The sequence below is a fragment of the Schistocerca americana genome, chromosome 5 (assembly GCF_021461395.2).
Source record: "Schistocerca americana isolate TAMUIC-IGC-003095 chromosome 5, iqSchAmer2.1, whole genome shotgun sequence".
In the NCBI taxonomy this organism is placed as follows: Eukaryota; Metazoa; Arthropoda; class Insecta; order Orthoptera; family Acrididae; genus Schistocerca; species Schistocerca americana.
Window position 1 is genome coordinate 181,363,040 of NC_060123.1, and position 19,682 is coordinate 181,382,721.

General features: G+C 40.2%; 1 protein-coding gene across 2 annotated transcripts in view; it reads right to left on the reverse strand.

Moving 5' to 3' along the window:
- The window catches only part of LOC124615599 (neuroblastoma-amplified sequence-like), a 414,306-nt gene that overhangs the window by 19,510 nt on the left and 375,114 nt on the right, over nt 1-19,682 (reverse strand). For both annotated transcript variants that reach the window (XM_047143590.1, XM_047143589.1), the window contains exons 38-39: nt 13,426-13,667; nt 13,196-13,319 (exon numbers count right to left, since the gene is read on the reverse strand). In XM_047143590.1, coding sequence (XP_046999546.1) covers nt 13,196-13,319; nt 13,426-13,667 — 366 coding nt within the window. The remainder of the gene's footprint in view (nt 1-13,195; nt 13,320-13,425; nt 13,668-19,682) is intronic.

A 19,682-nucleotide genomic window follows, 5' to 3' on the forward strand; every position in this document is an offset into this window, starting at 1 on the left:
TCTATAAAATAAACAATGAATAGGATAAAAATCATGACATGTTTTATTACAACAGAGCGGGGAGAAAATTCAGGTTTGCTTTTTCTTCCCACAAAAAAACGAAATTAAGGACAATATTATGAAAAAAATCTCAGGCAGAATAACAACACGTTTTCACAATAAACAAAATATATTCTATGGCAATAACAACTTTATGTGCTAATCTATTCAAATTTTGATGTAGAGGCAGAAGGAAATAAACCCTTTGTCTTCTTTCAAAGGAACTTTCCTGGCATTTGCTTCAAGCAATTTAGGGAAACATCAGGAAACCTAAACCTAGATGTCTATAATATTACAACCTGTAAACCTCCACTCCCTCTGTATTTTAATTTTTTTGGCTATTGGTCATGGGTATATGATGGGTAACATTAAGAATATGTTTTGTTGCTAAACGAACCCAACCATGTAGCCCAATATGAGAATGTCTTTCTTTACTAACCAAATATTAAAGTTCTTGAGTTTTAAATGGAAGGATATTGCTTTGAAAGGCTAAGAGAATAGACCATTTTACTTAGTTACTGAATTTTTTTTGCATGTAACACACTTCCTAATATTATCTCAACGTTATCGTGCTAGTAACAGTCAAATGTAGTCCATTTTCACACCAAGTTTGCCATTGCTGCATTGCTGTTCTGAATTAATCTTCCAGATTATAACTGGCCACTGTAACCTTTCTTTACAATGGTTGAAACAGTAATAAATTCCACCAATTGAATTTACTGATTAATGACACCAATACTGATTCGTCCACCCATTTTATGTATTACTGCATGCACCTTTCACATATCTTTACGTGTCAGAACTCACTGTTACCCTATCTATCAACATAATGTTTCCAAACATATAACGTGTCTCTTTAGCAACTATTGAAATAATTTTGGTGTGATGCATTGACTTGTGACAGACATACAGAAACTTGAACAATGACTCCCCAACAGACACCAGAAACGGAGTGAGTACATGACCAGTGTTGAAAGCTGCATACATCAGAAATCGAAGCACTGCTTTTGCATCAGTGCTCTACAGACTACCTTCCTTCCTGCTGGATCAGAAAATTGTGGCACTGAGGTCACTTCCTGCTCGTCCACTCGTTCCTCTGACTAAAGTATGCAGGAGCATAAGTTGGGTGCATGATCTTGCCGTTTTAGTGTAGTACTGATGGGGTGAAAATGGTAGACTCTTTGAACAAGATAGCCTCTGAAAAAGCAGTGGCTGTGAGACTATGGAGAGTAAACAGAGCCATATTCACTGCTAACCGATCAGTCATTGTATTGGTAAATAATAATTGACATGCCGAGCACTTGAGTATGTAGTGGCAAGGCCGCAAGTCCAGAGTTATACTTTCGAAACTTGAGTATTCACTTTCCTTTCTACACTGTTATAAACCAATTGTACCCAATGACTGACTCTAGTAATGAGTTTTCATTTAAATGGGCAGCAGCAAAGATTGGCGAGTCAAGTCTCTAAGAGTGTTGGAGACAGCAAATTTGGAGATGACATCTAAGGAGTTTAAAATGAGTATGCACACCTCATTCCTGATGTCTACTCCCAATCTCATACTGGTGCATGACTGGTAACGAGTGGGAATTGTTGAACATAAAATAAGAAAGACAATGCCCATGTTGGAAAAGGGGTACTCATTTCCATAAGGTCTAGAGAACCTGTGATGTGTACGGGGTATGTTCAACGATGCTATACACCCATCAATAGTAGTAACCCATACACACTATCCTCCTGAATGAGAGTCCACTGTTATACCTATACACCCCTTCACACAGTTTTATTCATACCTTTGTAACTCATACTATTGAACAAGTCTTCAGCAGGGAACTTTCAGTATGATTGCAGAAATTACAGAGGTTATGCAAAGGAGAATTTGTTGAGAAGAACAATGCATTTGTCTTTAATAAATCCAAGTGGAAAACAAACACAAAAAACGGCAAGGACCAAGAGTAACTATAAAAGGAAATGAATTATATTTTATCAAATAATAAAGAATTGTACTGGATGTGGCAGTCCACTTTATCTTCAGAGGATTTTTTTTTTTTTTTTTTTGCTACCACTTTGTACAGTTTCTCTTTTGGTGTTCCAAATTTGGGCTCATTTTTATGTTTTGAGGACTGTCATTGCTTTCTTTATGTCAGTAGCACTACTGTCGCAGGTGTAGCACTATTCAAGCGTCAGTTCCCTGCAATGCATTAGAGAAATTATGTGTTCATGTATTTCGCTTTACTGTCTATTGCAGCAGACAGCCAATGGTACCTACCAGTGTGTACCAGGTTTCGACTTTTGTTTGTTTTTGTGTTTTGACTGTTATTTCCCAATGGTGTACATCTAAAGAGTGTGGAAATATCTATTATTCCCCATAAACTTTGCTTCTATTAAACAAGACATTGAAATTTAATAATTCTGTATTTTTCAGTTTTTCAGCGTATTTCTGATACTTCAGTGAAGTAATACGACCTTATGTTCACTAGTTCAATTTATCTCAGGTTGTCTGAAAGAATTATTTACATTCTTAGAAGATGGCATTAAGGGACTGAAAGCATGCAACAGATAAATTTTGCTATGTATGTGCCCATTTTGTCAAGACAAGAGCTAAATAGTTCTCAGTTTAAACATCTCTTAAGATTTATGAGGCCTACAAAGCATTCTGTGGTGTACCTGTTGGGAATCAAGACAAATTCCAGGAAATTCATTTCATTTGTGAGCATTGCGCAAGAGCCACAGAAGGTATGATGGACAATACTTTGTTGTATATTTCCTGTCAAAGAAAGTGAAGCAACTAGAAGGGGAAGAGCAAATGAAACGAAACTTTATGGGGGCTGAGAGTGCATGTGATGTTATTTCAATTATTACAATATCAAGCTCAATTTAGAAAGGACTTGGCAGTACAAGCCCGCTTATCAGTGCAAAGTTGCATCCCCCGTCTCCAGGATGCGTGCACTGATTAGTTGAAAAGGGGGTCGTGCAGCTGTCATATCGTCTTCTGAGGCAAGCTGGCCACAACTGTTGAAACTTATCCTCAATATCCTGGATACCGGCACTGGAATGAAATTGACATCCAAGCTCATTCCACACAGGTTCTATCAGGGACAGATATGGGTATCTTGCTGCCACAGGAGTTTCTCAACGTCATCCAGACAGTTCATAGAGAAATGTGCCATGTGAGGACAAGCACTGTACTGTTCAAAAATGGCACCACAATAATGTCACACGGGAGTAAATGCATGAGAATACATGATATCCATGACATACTGCTGTGCTGTCAGCATTCCATCAATCATGGTCAGCAGTGACCTGAACTAGACCCGACAGCTCCTCACACTGACACCTCACCATTATGCCTCTCCAAATATTAGAAGAAAGGGCCTCTCCTCTGGTCGCTGCCTACTTGTTGACTGTCATCCAGGGTATTGCAGAACTGCAATCCATTGTTGAACACAGTGTGACACTTTTCATCAACAGACCATGCTTCATGGTCATGGCACCACTCCAAATGCAGCTGTTTGTGTTTTTGTGTTAACGGAAGCCTATGGAGGGTCAGTAAAGCCCAAGCCTGGTTGCTGCTGGTTTCCAATCACTGATCCAGGAGGACATAAAATGTTGCAGGGAGTCCATTACTTGTTTTCAGATGGCAGGTGCAGACGTATTTACGATGTGATTAGTGCACAATAAACCAATCCTCTCTTAAGGTGGTCAAAAATGGTCAACTAGAACACTGGCAATGAGTGTGCTCATCTTTGCATTCCCACACAGTCCGACATCAGCCCACTGACGCACGCGAATGCCCCACAAATCCGAATATCGCACAATTTGACCAGTCGGCCAAAAGTAGCCCCACAATGAGGCACCTCTAAAACTTCCATCAGTTGCTGATAATGTTGTTTACATGAATATGCACCATTTTTGTGCCCTTCACAATGAACACTTAATACCTGTTGCTGTTTACACCCCTAATGTGCTCTACCAGGCCTGGTTGTTGTGGTCTTCAGTTCTGAGACTGGTTTGATGCAGCTCTCCATGCTACTCTATCCTATGAAAGCTGCTTCTTCTCCCAGTACCTACTGCAGCCTACATCCTTCTGAATCTGCTTAGTGTATTCATCTCTTGGTCTTCCTCTACGATTTTTACCCTTCACACTGCCCTCCAATACTAAATTGGTGATCCCTTGATGCCTCAGAACATGTCTACCAACCAATCCCTTCTTCTGGTCAAGTTGTGCCTCAAGCTCCTCTTCTCCCCAATTCTATTCGATACCTCCTCATTAGTTATGTGATCTATCCATCTAATCTTCAGCATTCTTCTGTAGCACCACATTTCGAAAGCTTCTATTCTCCTCTTGTCTAAACTATTTATCGTTCATGTTTCACTTCCATGCATGGCTACACTCCATACAAATACTTTCAGAAACGACTTCCTGACACTTAAATCTATACTCGATGTTAACAAATTTCTCTTCTTCAGAAACGCTTTCCTTGCCATTGCCAGTCTACATTTTATATCCTCTCTACTTCGACTATCATCAGTTATTTTGCTCCCCAAATAGCAAAACTCCTTTACTACTTTAAGTGTCTCATTTCCTAATCTAATTCCCTCAACATCACCCGAATTAATTTGACTACATTCCATTATTCTCATTTTGCTTTTGTTGATGTTCATCTTATACCCTCCTTTCAAGACACTGTCCATTCCGTTCAGCTGCTCTTCCAAGTCCTTTGCTGTCTCTGACAGAATTACAATGTCATCGGCGAACCTCAAACTTTTTATTTCTTCTCCATGGATTTTAATACCTACTCTGAACTTTTCATTTGTTTCCTTTATTGCTTGCTCAATATACAGATTGAATAACATCAGGGATAGGCTACAACCCCGTCTGACTCCCTTCCCAACCACTGCTTCCCTTTCATACCCCTCGACTCTTATAACTGCCATCTGCTTTCTGTACAAATTGTAAATAGCCTTATGCTCCCTATATTTTACCCTTGCCACCTTCAGAATTTGAAAGAGAGTATTCCAGTCAACATTGTCAAAAGCTTTCTCTAAGTATACAAATGCTAGAAACGTAGGTTTGCCTTTCCTTAATCTTTCTTCTAAGATAAGTCGTAGGTTCAGTATTGCCTCATGTGTTCCAACATTTCTACGGAATCCAAATTGATCTTGCCCAAGGTCGGCTCCTATCAGTTTTTCCATTCGTCTGTAAAGAATTCGCATTAGTATTTTGCAGCTGTGACTTATTAAACTGATAGTTCAGTAATTTTCACATCTGTCAACACCTTCTTTCTTTGGGATTGGAATTATTATATTCTTCTTGAAGTCTGACGGTATTTTGCCAGTCTCATACATCTTGCTCACCAGGTGGTAGAGTTTCGTCAGGACTGGCTCTCCCAAGGCTGTCAGTAATTCTAATGGAATATTGTCTACTCCCGGGGGCCTTATTTCGACTCGGGTCTTTCAGTGCTGTCAAACTCACCACGCAGTATTATATCTCGCATTTCATCTTCATATACATCCTCTTCCATTTCCATATTTTCCTCAAGTACATCGCCCTTGTATAGACGCTCTATGTACTCCTTCCACCTTTCTGATTTCCCTTCTTTGCTTAGAACTGGGTTTCCATCAAAGCTGTTGATATTCATGCATGTGGTTCTCCTTTCTCCAAAGGTGTCTCTAATTTTCCTGTAGGCAGTATCTATCTTACCCCTAGAGAGATAAGCCTCTACATCTTTACATTTGTCCTCTAGCCATTCCTGCTTAGCCATTTTGCACTTCCTGTCGATATCATTTTTGAGACGTTTGTATTCCTTTTTGCCTGCTTCATTTACTGCATTTTTATATTTTCTCCTTTCATCAATTAAATTCAATATTTCTTCTGTTACCCAAGGGTTTCGACTAGCCCTCGTCTTTTTACCTATTTGATCCTCTGCTGCCTTCACTCTTTCATCCCTCAAAGCTACCCATTCTTCTTCTACTGTATTTCTTTCCCCCATTCCTGTCAATTGTTCCCTTATGCTCTCCGTGAAACTCTGTGCAACCTCTGGTTCTTTCAGTTTATCCAGGTCCCATCTCCTTAAATTCCCACCTTTTTGCAGTTTCTTCAGTTTTAATCTACAGTTCATAACCAATAGACTGTGGTCAGAGTCCACATCTGACCCTGGAAATGTCTTACAATTTAAAACCTGGTTCCTAAATCTCTGTCTTACCATTATATAATCTATCTGATACCTTTTAGTATCTCCAGGGTTCTTCCATGTATACAACCTTCTTTCATGATTCTTGAACCAATTGTTAGCTATGATTAAGTTATGTTCTGCACAAAATTCTACCAGGCGGTTTCCTCTTTCATTTCTTAGCCCCAATCCATATTCACCTACTATGTTTCCTTCTCTCCCTTTTCCTACTCTCAAATTCCAGTCACCCATGACTATTAAATTTTCGTCTCCCTTCACTACCTGAATAATTTCTTTTATCTCCTCATACATTTCATTAATTTCTTCATCATCTGCAGAGCTAGTTGGCATATAAACACGTACTACTGTAGTAGACGTGGGCTTCATGTCTATCTTGGCTACAATAATGCGTTCACTATGCACTATGCCGTTCGTAGTAGCTTACCCGTACTCCTATTTTTTTATTCATTATTAAACCTACTCCTACCAGGCCTGGTAACAACACTAATTCCCTCTGGTGGCTGTTCAACTTGTCACTGAGAACTGCAACTCTAATCACTTACATACCCACCAATGAAGTGTACGTGTAAGTTACACTGACATCTGACCATATTTTGTGGGTGCTTCACTTTTTTCTTTGGCAGCAAGTGTATTTTCAAAACTATTTTTCTTTGGCAGCAAGTGTATTTTCAAAACTATTTTAACAAACTGTTTAATTATCGTTGTTGTTGTTGTTGTTGTTGTCGTTGTTGTTGTTCAGAAGTGAAATAACGAACTGTATTTGTGTTTTTTCTTTCAATCCTTGTCAGGTTAGTATGGAAATGAAAATAAATCCATGGTGTCTGCTGTCCCCAAGAATTTGAAGAGAGCCAACTTTTTACTTGAACTGTTATTTCTGCATGACGGCGGGCCATTCCAGATTTTGGAGGGCAAAGAATGTACCTGATGATATTATCTGGGTCTCATCCATTGCTACAGTGCCACACTGCTTAGAACTCCCTGTGCCCACACCTCTGCAAACACAGCAGTTATATTCAGAACAGAGTTCACAGAGTGAATGGGTAGTGGCAGATTCAGAATTTTCACTGACAAGAGAAAGCCATACAACCCTAAACCTATCACATTTTGAGTTGAAACCTTGGCGTGAACATGTCAAATGCCAAGCTTCTGGCATCGAGATTACAGTTGTGGAACTTGGTAGACAAAAGTGTGCAAGTGTCAGAACACATAAAGCATCACAGTTGTTTTTTCAGCTTTCTTTTTTCTTCAAAACGGCTTGTCTGATGCTATTGGAATAGATTTCAATCCAAACAAGTGGTGCCTACTCATAAACAGTTGATAAAAAAGCCTCAAAGCTGTTTTACTTCATAACTGGAAGAATATACGTCTCTTCCTCTGGTTCATTCAGTCCATTTTAAAGAGAACTGAAAAATGTCAAATTCTTGATGGAATCCTCCAATAAGGATGAATATGGATCAGAGGTATTAGGAAACTTTAAAATGATGGGTTTTCCAATGTGTCTCACAAATGGTTTTACTACATTCCCCTGCTTTCTTTGCCTTGGGGCAGAAGAGGCACTAAGGCTCACTATAAGAAGGAAGACTGGCTAAAGAGAAATGAATTCTGTGTGGGAAAGAATAATGTCAAGTGGGAACTACTGGTAGAACCAATAAGGTGCTGACAGCCTAATGAAGCAGTTTTTTACAGGTCTGAATAAGGGTCTGCCAGCCTTCAAATACCTCTCAGTCTTCTTTCCCAACTGTCTGAGGTAAAGGTCGAGGACTGTGCATTTGTGGCACCACAGATGAAGATGATAACATAATGCAAGGAAATCCCAAAGATGCTCAGCAAAAAGAGAAGAGAAAGTTGCTCTGAATTGCACTACAGCAGTAATTTAGGGCTTGGGCAATTATAAAACCAAAAACTATGTGGAGTATGTCAAGGCTACAGTGAAGAACTTCAGTGTAATAAGGTGCACAATGGCCCACAAAGTCTATAGGGTGTTAGGAAATTCCCATTACAAACCCATGCCCAAACATCATCCAGCAACACTACAGATAGTCAAAGTTACAGATGCACCTGTAAATGTATGTATATATACAGAATGATTCTGTGATGATGACGCAGACTTTCTACGAAGCTGGAGAAGGATGAATGTATCAAGCTGAGGTTAAGTGTCCTATATTGGAAACAAACGAGTCAAAAATTATATACAAAAACTATTCTGATACTTCTGGCAGTGGAATACATGTACTGGTACTGTTGTTGCTATGATTGTAGGGTAGGCAACTTTCAGAGGGGGCACTATGGACCAAAACAAGAAAAAAGTGTAGTAAACATGGGTTCTAAAATGCATACATTAAGCACTTGCTCAATAGAGATATGTTACACAGTAGCAAAGATGAACAAGTGTTCATAGCCACTAAGGTGTACATTTTAGAGCCCATGTTTACTGGACATTCTTTCCTTGTTTCGATCCACACTACCACCTCTGAAAGTTGCCTACTCTACCATTTTAGTATCAACAGTACCAGTGTATCAGAACAGTTTTTGCTTACAGCTTTTGGTAGGTGAACCTTAATTCAAATTAATACATTTATCCTTCTCGATCATCTTCAAAAGTTTGTAACACTATCACAGAATCACCCTGTATATACATACATTTACAGGCACTGGCACTTATAATTTTGACACTCTGTAGCACCGTTGGATGACATTTCTGGACATGGGCTCCTATTCAAAATATTGTATATTCACTCTCCTCTACAAGTTCTAGAAGCTTGTAAAGAGAATTTCCCAACAGGCCATATATTCTCAATGCTATTCTACATACATTCACAGAGAACCTGGAAGCATTTTCAGAATAGCAAGGGGAATGCTTCCACCAAGATATACTGGATTTTGAAAATAGCTGTCTCAGGCAGTATAAACTAAACATAAAGGAAGCTCACATCTGGGGGCTGAGTCTCCAAAGTGATTTGCGGTACAATCATAAATCTCAGAGAGTTCTTCACTTCCGCTTCACATAGGTCAAATTTAATATACATGCAAGTTTTTTAAGTTTCATCATCCAAAAGAAAATGTAACTTCCCATCTTTCCAGATCTGAAATAGGTAACTTTAAAATATTACTTTCTTATTCATAAAGGCAAAGTTTGAGTTGGTTAAATGGCATTTTTCATACTCCTGATACATAAGGAAGTAAGATATGGCATTTGCAAACCAAGGACAAAAACAATGTTATGTAATGTCAACTACTATATTTATAATCAGATGGAATAATTTTATACTGAAGACCTGATTATTAAGTTTATGCTACTGCACCATAGCATTTATTATTTCATTCATTTACTTGCATGTCATGTTTGTTCAATATATGCTAGCGTTATTTTGGATTCACTAATGAAGCCATAATTAAGAAAAATTGGGTTGTCGGTGTTGTTTTTCATTATTTTGTATGTGATATACAGGGTGTTACAAAAAGGTACGGCCAAACTTTGAGGAAACATTTCTCACACACATAGAAAGAATGTGGACATGTGTCCGGAAACGCTTACTTTCCATGTTAGAGCTCATTTTATTACTTCTCTTCAAATCGCATGAATCATAGAATGGAAACACACAGCAACAGAACGTACCAGCGTGACTTCAAACACTTTGTTAGAGGAAATGTTCAAAATGTCCTCTGCTAGCGAGGATACATGCATCCACCCTCCGTCGCATGGAATCCCTGATGCGCTGATGCAGCCCTGGAGAATGGCGTATTGTATCACAGCCATCCACAATACGAGCACGAAGAGTCTCTAGATTTGGTATCGGGGTTGCGTAGACAAGAGCTTTCAAATGCCACCATAAATGAAAGTCAAGAGGGTTGAGGTCAGGAAAGCATGGAGGCCATGGAATTGGTCCGCCTCTAGCAATCCATCAACCACCGAATCTGTTGTTGAGAAGCGTACGAACACTTCGACTGAAATGTGCAGGAGCTCCATCGTGCATGAACCACATGTTGTGTCGTACTTGTAAAGGCACATGTTCTAGCAGCACAGGTAGAGTATCCCGTATGAAATCATGATAACGTGCTCCATTGAGCGTAGGTGTAAGAACATGGGGCCCAATCGAAACATCACCAACAATGCCTGCCTAAACGTTCACACAAAATCTGTGTTGTTGACGTGATTGCACAATTGCGTGCAGATTCTCGTCAGCCCACACATGTTGATTGTGAAAACTTACAATTTGATCATGTTGTAAAGAGAACATTTGCACTGAAATGAGGATTGACACATTGTTGGATGAACCATTCACAGAAGTGTACCTGTGGAGGCCAAACAGCTGCTGATAGTGCCTGCACAAGCTTTACATGGCACGGAAACAACTGGTTCTCCCGTAGCACTCTCCATACAGTGACGTGGTCAACGTTACCTTGTACAGCAACAACTTCTCTGATGCTGACATTAGGGTTATCGTCAACTGCACGAAGAATTGCCTCGTCCATTGCAGGTGTCCTCGTCATTCTAGGTCTTCCCCAGTCGTGAGTCATAGGCTGGAATGTTCCGTGCTCCCTAAGACGCTGATCAATTGCTTTGAACATCTTCCTGTCGGGACACCTTCGTTCTGGAAATCTGTCTCGATACAAACGTACCGCGCCATGGCTATTGCTCCGTGCTAATCCATACATCAAATGGGCATCTGCCAACTCCGCATTTGTAAACATTGTAATGACTGCAAAACCACGTTCGTGATGAACACTAACCTGTTGATGCTACATACTGATGTGCTTGATGCTAGTACTGTAGAGCAATGAGTCGCATGTCAACACAAGCACCGAAGTCAACATTACCTTCCTTCAATTGGGCCAACTGGCAGTGAATCGAGGAAGTACAGTACATACTGACGAATCTAAAATGAGCTCTAACATGGAAATTAAGCGTTTCCGGACACATGTCCACATAGCATCTTTTCTTTATTTGCGTGTGAGGAAGGTTTCCTGAAAGTTTGGCCATACCTTTTTGTAACACCCTGTATATCTTATGTAAAAACCTTTTATATTGTATACAACAGTTTGGGCATAAAATAAGAAAGGTTTTGTGTATAGTTATTCATAATAACTTTGAACTTTTAATTGTCAATTTTATAACTTTGCACAATAGTTTTGTTAACTTGATTGTTAAGAGCATTTAAATAGGGAGAGCAGAAGGCTCAGAAAAGCTCAGTTGGAGACAGTTCACAGATGCCAACACTGTGTCGCACATCAGTGTAATAATCTAATTGTTGTACTATGGTTTTGTGTCTATGAAGCCTGTTGTGTGGAGTGGGCTCCCACCAAGAAGTGGTGCAGCCTGTCATCAATAAAACACTATAAAATGACTTGATACCTGGATTATTTCAGGGAATTCAAGTAACTAGATCCAGTTAGCAGATGAGATGGACCGAGATGATGACTTCAGCAGCAGCGTCAGGAAGAAAATTACTCGGAGTTACACCGAATGAAGATATGTACAAGCAATGAACTAAACTTTATGTGTCACTGCAGAACTAATTACTAAAGTGTAATGTTTGGAAACTGTCTAGCAGCAAACATATGTATTTTTCTCAAAGTTATTTTTGAGTGGTGGAGGCCAGTGTGATCAATAACCCCCATGATCCACGTTCTTGATGTCATTGGAACACAAGAATAACAACAAACTTTTCAAATTCTCTGTTTAATCTAATAATCTTTAATGTTGTATTTTTGTCGCAATTGCTGTCTCTCTGCACCATGCCCACACCAAAACAAAAATTTCGTTACTCTACAAAGAATTCTGGCCACAATTATGTGATTTAATACTTAGGCACTGTGTGGTGCTCCTGTTTCTACAATTGTAATGGAAGATGAAACATGATAAACTTTACCCACCATAGACAGAATTTACAACAGAATATCCTTGTCAAAGTGATCTGCATGTGAATAAAACTACATCAACTACTACTACTACTACTACTACTACTACTACTACTACCACCTCCCTACTACTACTACTACTACTACTACTACTACTGCTACTACTTGCACTACTTCTTCTTCTTCTTCTTCTTCTTCTTCAGGATGCTTTGAAACTACTGAAAAATGATGGATACAAACTTAAAAATAAAGCCAGGTTAAGATCAAATTCTGAAATACTCAAATTCCAAACTCAATAAGACACTCATGGATGACTTTTAAATACTATACCTACAAATGTGAATGGCTGCCATTAGCATTGTGATAATGGAAACAAAAACACAAATAAGGAAAGGCAGTCATTCACACGCAGATGATTGACAGCTGGCACACCCACCTATGATGTCCCTCCTAATAGTCATCAGGCGCATTTTCTATGGTGTTTCAGCAAATATGTGGAATTTTGTTTTTGCAATGTGAAGCTGGAGTTAGCACAATAAAATACTGCTCATCACATCTTCCATGTTATCCCCAGTGTGGACAGAACGTGTGGCTTTGTTTTCTGTTACAAACAAAATGTATTGTAAAGTGGAATATTACACGCCCATTTGATACAGTGGCCCCAAATTAGTCTATTGTGACGTTTATTTTATCTATATGTATTAACAGAGAGTAAAACATGAACAATAACCAGCTCTCCTCCATCAATGACAGCACCATTCTGACCCACACAGACTGATACCACCATGTAGTAGGTCTGCTCAGTCACTGCTGGAGTACTGGTGACTGATGTTATTTTACTATCCCTGTTAACACATATCAATAAAACAAATATCGCACTATAAAAGTCTTAACAGAAAACAAAATGATGGATGCTTTTCATAGATACTGGGTATCACATAAAAGATATGATGAGCAATATTCATTTGGGGTGACTCCAGCTACACAATGCAAAAACAAAATTGCAAGACTCTTATGATGGATGTCCAGTATATGTCAGCTATAGCCTTTCCTTTTCCTCACTACTTTTTATTTATACTGCAATAAATGTCATATAGCTGACTCACCATTTCATTAAATTTCTTCCCTTTACATACTTCTTCGACAGCATCCAGAACTGAATCCAAATGTTCACCCTTGAAATGTAAAATTTTATAAAGAAGTAGCATCCATGGGTCCGATGTTTTGTTTCTGAAACATCAAGAATTTGATGGAACTTATGTTCTCTGTACATAGGTATACATAATACTGAAAAGAAGCATATTAAAATTACTGAATGTTTTGTTGTCATACATACCCAGAGGTAGTAGAATCTTGGAATGTTTGCCAGTGGTCTAACACATTTTTCAGCAATTTCAGTTGTTGCCATGATTCTGCAGTTGCAAGAAGCTTATGAAACAGTGATATTTCTGCTTCTACTGTGGAAAAGTCTGACTCACAGACCACCAATTTGATGTGAGACCATGCAAGGTCTACAACAGCCCTTATACGACTCAAAAGCAAGCTTTTACTTCTTGCACCTGAAGGCATCACATTTTTCTGAAATTTAAATACATATTATAACTTTTGTATCATAAATCTACTACAGTCAGTTAGTTAGATAAAGTAATGTTTGTAATATCTCTCTGTGATATAGAATCTGTCAACATTAAAGATGAGATGAAAAGCTACAACCAAACTTTCAGAATAGATTCCTTAAACACAGAAGGAAAAAAATTATATTAATATATGTCAAGCATTGCTTTATTTCCACATCAGAACTCACTTTCCATAACTTTTCCTTTTCATTTCAACACTTCTTTCTGTGCCATTATAGCTTCCCTGGTTCCTTTACCTTTCCTAAGTCCTAGTTGTTTTTCTCCTAAATCTTAGTTAACCTTTATATAACAATTCTGCGTAGAATTTTTGGAAGTTGGCTTACTAACATGTAGGTTCTATAATTTAAACAATCATTGATATTTTCTTTCTTAGGTACAGTAATGGTTTTATTCTTTGGTCAACTCACTATAAATTAAACAATGACTTTTTTTCCGAATTTTCAGTCAGGAATGGACAAATAGATTATCAAATTGACTAGCACGATCTCTAGTTTTGCAAATTCCAATACCAAATTTCAAATCCTTAGAACTTGACAGTGCAATACCAATCCAAGATCCAATTCTGGAATACTGATCTTTAGGGGTGGCCTGCCAGTAGCCAATTTGGCCAGCCTGTCAGTGAGTTCATTTCCCAGGATCCCAACGTGACCTGGAGTCCAGACAAAGATCACCAAGCTTCCACGCTGTTTGAGGGTAAAAAGGGACTCCTGGATAGTCGGGACCAAGGGATGGTGTGGGGAACATTGGTCAATAGTTTGTAAACTGCTCAAACAGTCACTACAGATGGGGAAAGAATCATTGGCACAGGAACAGATATGCACAAGAGTACAAGAGATGGGTACCAGCTCCACAGTGGAAACACTGCAGCCATCTGGCAAGAAGCAGATTTCATCCCAAATGAACGTTAGCAAAGTCACATGAGGAGCTGTCAAGCCATCAGTGTAAATACTATTGAACCCTGAAACTAGTCGAGAATGGAGAAGAACTGGTGGCAGAAGGCCTCAGGATTAGCCAAGTCTTTCGAATTTTGTGACAGATCAGACAGAGCCCTGGGCAAAGTATGCTCATGAACGTGTACATGAGGGGGAGCCAGAAAAGAGGTGGTGGAGGGGAAAGTTGGAGTTCAGAAAAAAGTTGACCAGATGCAGATGGCAATTGTAACCCCAGACCTGGGCCACTGTTGAGGCAGGTGGATCTCTGTATCTAGGAGGAGGAGATGGTAGCTCAGGTGCTCTAGCGAGCAGCAGATGTGTAACGCGTAAGCGATCAACTGTTGTTGACGCAGAACCTGCAATGGTGGAACCTCTGCCTCTGCTAGGAGGCTGATCACGGGGCTACTCCAAAAGGCACAAGCTGCCAATTGTACCCCACAATCGTGTGACAGGAAGGATCCAATAAAGTCTTCAACTCACCATACTTTCAAGTAACTTGCACAGACACTGGCTAAAGTGACTGAACGATGGTCTTTCATCTGAAGAGGCAGTTTTTCAGATTTAAAAAAGGAAATAATGACACTTTCTTGCCATTGGAATTCCCCCTTGCTCCTGAGACGGTTAAAAAGGACACATGTATGACGTTGGCTATCCATTGATAAGTGTTGAAGCATTTGGTTGTGCACCCAGCCTGATCCAGGAGCCATGTCATTGCAGAGAGCAAGGGCACTGGTGAATTCCCACTCACTAAATGGGGCATTATACGGCGCCAGGCAGTGGGAAGCTAAAGATAAAGGGAGTTGTTCACGATGCCATTAGAGAAGATGGAATGTGAGAGGATAGTGTACTGACTCTCAGGCCTGGTCGAAATGTTGAGCAAAATGCTCTGCAATAGTGTCCAGGCTGGTGAGGATAACACCATTTATGGAAATTTCAGGGACACAAGTAGGAGGAAGACAGCCAAAAATGCACCTCACCTTTCCCCATATACCTGCAAAGAGAGAGTATGTGGTCCTATGTCAGCAACATTTCATTCCCAAAAAATTCATGGAAACTGGAACAAACCATGTAAAGGGGGAAAGGGTTTTGTTTCAGGCTGGCAGGCTTGGTTGTACCCCCAGGTGGCAGCCAGGGAGAGGAAGGCATGTGGGCACTATACAGTCACAGTAAGCAATGTCTTTCATGCAGTTGTTGCTAGGAATTTTGATACCCCCAAAAAGGCGAGCAGGTAGCTCAGGTAGCAGAAGTGTGATCCCTGTGCTGTCAGGGGCCAAGCCAAATAGGTATGTAACAGCCCCACCACATGGACTGGCTACATATGCAGGTGACCCAGCCAAGGGAGTGGGGGTCTACAGCGGGGAAGGAGGAGGGTGGGGGAAGAGGAACCGATGCCAGAGATGGTAGGAAGGGATTTCTTCCCCAAATGGCTCAAACTACAGAAACAATTTAGAAACGGAGGTCAAACCCAAAGGGGGAGACCAGAATAAAAGGGAGAGTAGAACACAAGACACAAGAAGAAAAGGGAATAGTGGAACCAAGGGAATGGTGGGATCATAATAAAAGGAAACTCTGAGGGAGAAAGAGGATGGGTGGGGGAAGGTGGTCAGGAGGGGGAGGAGCTAGGATGGGAAGAAGTGGATTTTGGGACAGAAATGCATCCTACAAGAGAAGAAAGCCTGAAATAGCTCATCAGGGCCCCATGCACTCTCTTACCCACAAAAGAGCTGTGGATCCTCTAGGGGTAGCAGCATTTTAGAATGGAAGGACTGCCTACAACTACAATGGAACTGCTCATTGATGATGACAACAGTTTGCATAAAGCGTGACCATCTTTTTTAAGAGCTGAAGAATTTATCAGAATTCCAATTACTTTAGGAATTGTGGATTTCTTACTTTCATGAAAAAGAGAAAGAAAATCAATATAAAAAAAAGCATATATTGAAACTTGTTTGCATATCTTGATGTATATACTCTTAATAGTAATTGAAAACTGATTGATATTTAAATATATGTATTTCATGCTTTCTGAAAACAACTTGAAAAAAAAAATTGAAGAATGGTCAAATGTTCTGTATAATCACTAACCCTGAAAGTAAAAAACAAAATAGATTAGAGAAACATTTGATGTCCCTTTGAAGGATTCCTGAAATCATTTACTTCTTTTTATTGGGAAAAGTGAATGAGCAAGAACAATGTCGATGACAGCACTTGTAAGGGAGACATTATTTCTTGTAACAAATGCATTTTCTTTCCTGGTATCTAAAGGATTCTTTATTGAAATGTTTTTGAGACTCAAAAATTGTTGGAAATTTTTTTACATCTTCAGGCACAGTTGACAAAAATATATCAAGGCCATGCAACATGAGACTGCACAGTCTCCATAGACCACAAGACAAATATCCTCCAGTACTCTTTCCACAAGAAAAATAAAAAAAAAAAATTCCCAGATGGTGCAACATACGCGATACATAGAATAACAGATGTGAGTGGTACACACCAAAAGAACATAGTCAACAAGTCAGCACTGCTCCGTGCATATATAGGTGAGAGTCGCTGGTCAGTGTGGTGCAGACCATGCTGTGTGCACGCTTCCTTCAGCAGCCTCTAGTGGTCAGCCCACACTAATACAGTTGGCAGTTAATTTAATCACAAGCATGGCAACAATACCCTTGGCACACTCAGTCACATGCACTCTCCCTCGTGCAAAGAGGGCACCCAGGCGATGGAGGAGTCCCCGGTGGCCCAACATTCATCAGATCAAGAATGGTGGCAGCTGGTGCTGACGGCAGGGGTAGGATGGGCTAGCCTGAACACACGAGCATAGGGCCAGAAGACAAAGGGATGCAGTTACACCCAAGGGCATTGGGCCCATGCGGCACCTGACGACAGCACCATCGCCATCTCTGTATCGTCATCAGCAGGCAGGTCCCAGTGCAGAGGATATGGGGCTGGGCCCACTGGTGACAATGGCTCGGACAATAAGGGGGGCTGGTGGAGGTGGCCCGACTGCAACAACAGGCTGTGGCAACTACCCAAGTTATGAGACAAACTGGCATCCGGTGCCAAAAAGCTGGAACCTAAGCGTGCCACACATCAAGGAAGCAGCCAATGAGACATGAGCGCCTCCACAACAGGTGAACCCACGTTCAAGTTGGAGTGTGGGCGAGTGGGCCATGGCGACAGGCTGCACCTGCGACCAGTAGCTTCTTGCAGCACGTGATGGTGCAGGGGTGCAACTGATCAAACTGGTGTGTCCACCTCACTGGCTGTACAGATGCCACAAAGTCAGCACTCCCAGTCGCAGACAACAGTGGCCCACATCCACTTGGGCTGGCAACCGAACCCTCATGCCAACACCGGCCGGATGAACCAGACTGCAGCAGGTGCAGTGCCGGCCACAGGAAGTGGAGGAACGTGTGTGGCTGCTGCCCGTGAAGCAATTCAGCTGGTCTCCATTCCCTCATTGGTGTGAAGGGATATGTGCTCAGGAAACAGAGAAGGGCTTCGTCTGGTGAAGAAACCACAACAAACTTTTTCATTTGGGACTTGAATGTATGCACTATTATTTTGTGTCTCCATTTGATTGATGGTGGAATGGCGGAGTCTTAACACAAAAAATGCTGTGACAAGAATGAAACAATTGAAAGATGTGTGAAATGAACAGGGACCCATTATAAGAAACTACTAAGGCAACCCCACAACAGAAAAAAACGCTCAAAATCGTACCAATTGCCACCTCAGACGATGTTGACACACGCAGGAGAATGCAAGGAAAGCAGGGAATCCACAACCAAGAGCCAATAGGAATTAAAGGAGGGACCTACAGAGTTTACATGAATGTGTTCCTGTGGCTGGCATGGAGTACTCGGCGGACAGATGCCCTGGGAGCTGCCTGTCATTGGGCACACAGCGAAAACTCAGACAATTTCGTCATCAATCCTTGGAACAAACCAAATCATCTGGCACTGTTAGCTGCAACAGGCAGAAGACATGCTTTGTTAGTGGTGCACATTTTACTGATTTTCACCACGATAAACTCAAGCTGCAGTCTTCTTTTTTGGCACATCAGTGCAGAAGTGTGCACAGATCAGCTAAGTGAAAAATGCATGCAATAAGTATGTTTATTTATATATAAGACAACTTAGGAATTTTCCTTTGTGTGAGACCACTTGTAGAGGAACCATGTGCCAATTTGAAGTTCTACATTTCTTTATTTTACTGTTCACGTTGCTTCTGCATAATCTTTCACTGATTGTATCAATGCCCATTTGTACCATGACATATTGTGAAATTTCGAGCATTCACAACTGCCACGATAAACTCATACTATTATCGTCAATTACAGGCTTAAACTTAAATGTGCTCTTATAAAATCTCTGGGAACAGTATGCCTATCCTCTTTCAAAACAACTGTTCACTAATTTCATTGTACAAGTATGTATGAAACGATGTGTGAAACATGTTATTTCTGACAGTTTTCAGACACTTACAAAACTATCCTTTGTAAGATAGTGGTACGAGTGTTTTGGATGCATAATTTATTTTGTAGCAGTTCAGCATTTGTGGTTCACAGTTTTGTCAAGAATACATCACCCCCTGAATTTCATTGTGTATCAACGCAAATGAACATGCATTTTTGAGAATTTTTGGAAACTGCCACTGTTCTTTGCATAATTCATGAGCAACATGTAGTAAATTGGTGTTTGAGATTTAGTTAACTGTAGCACATATTCTAACTAATATTTTTTGTTACATCTAGTTTTCCCTTAAAGAGAAGTAGTCCTATATATTATCTGCTTCTATTGCAAATAACTCTGTATTCGAGTTTGCAAACATTTATAATTAATCTCAAAAAGTTTTAGGAAACCAGTAATTTTTAGCTCAATAAATTAAAAGATAATCAGTGGCTTAATTTAAAGATATTTTTCATTGCCTTGTATACACTGCACCAGCCGAAATGCAGCCCCACTTTGAATGCTGTTCTTGAACATGAGAAGAAGTTGTTGACGTTCATAAGCAGCTGG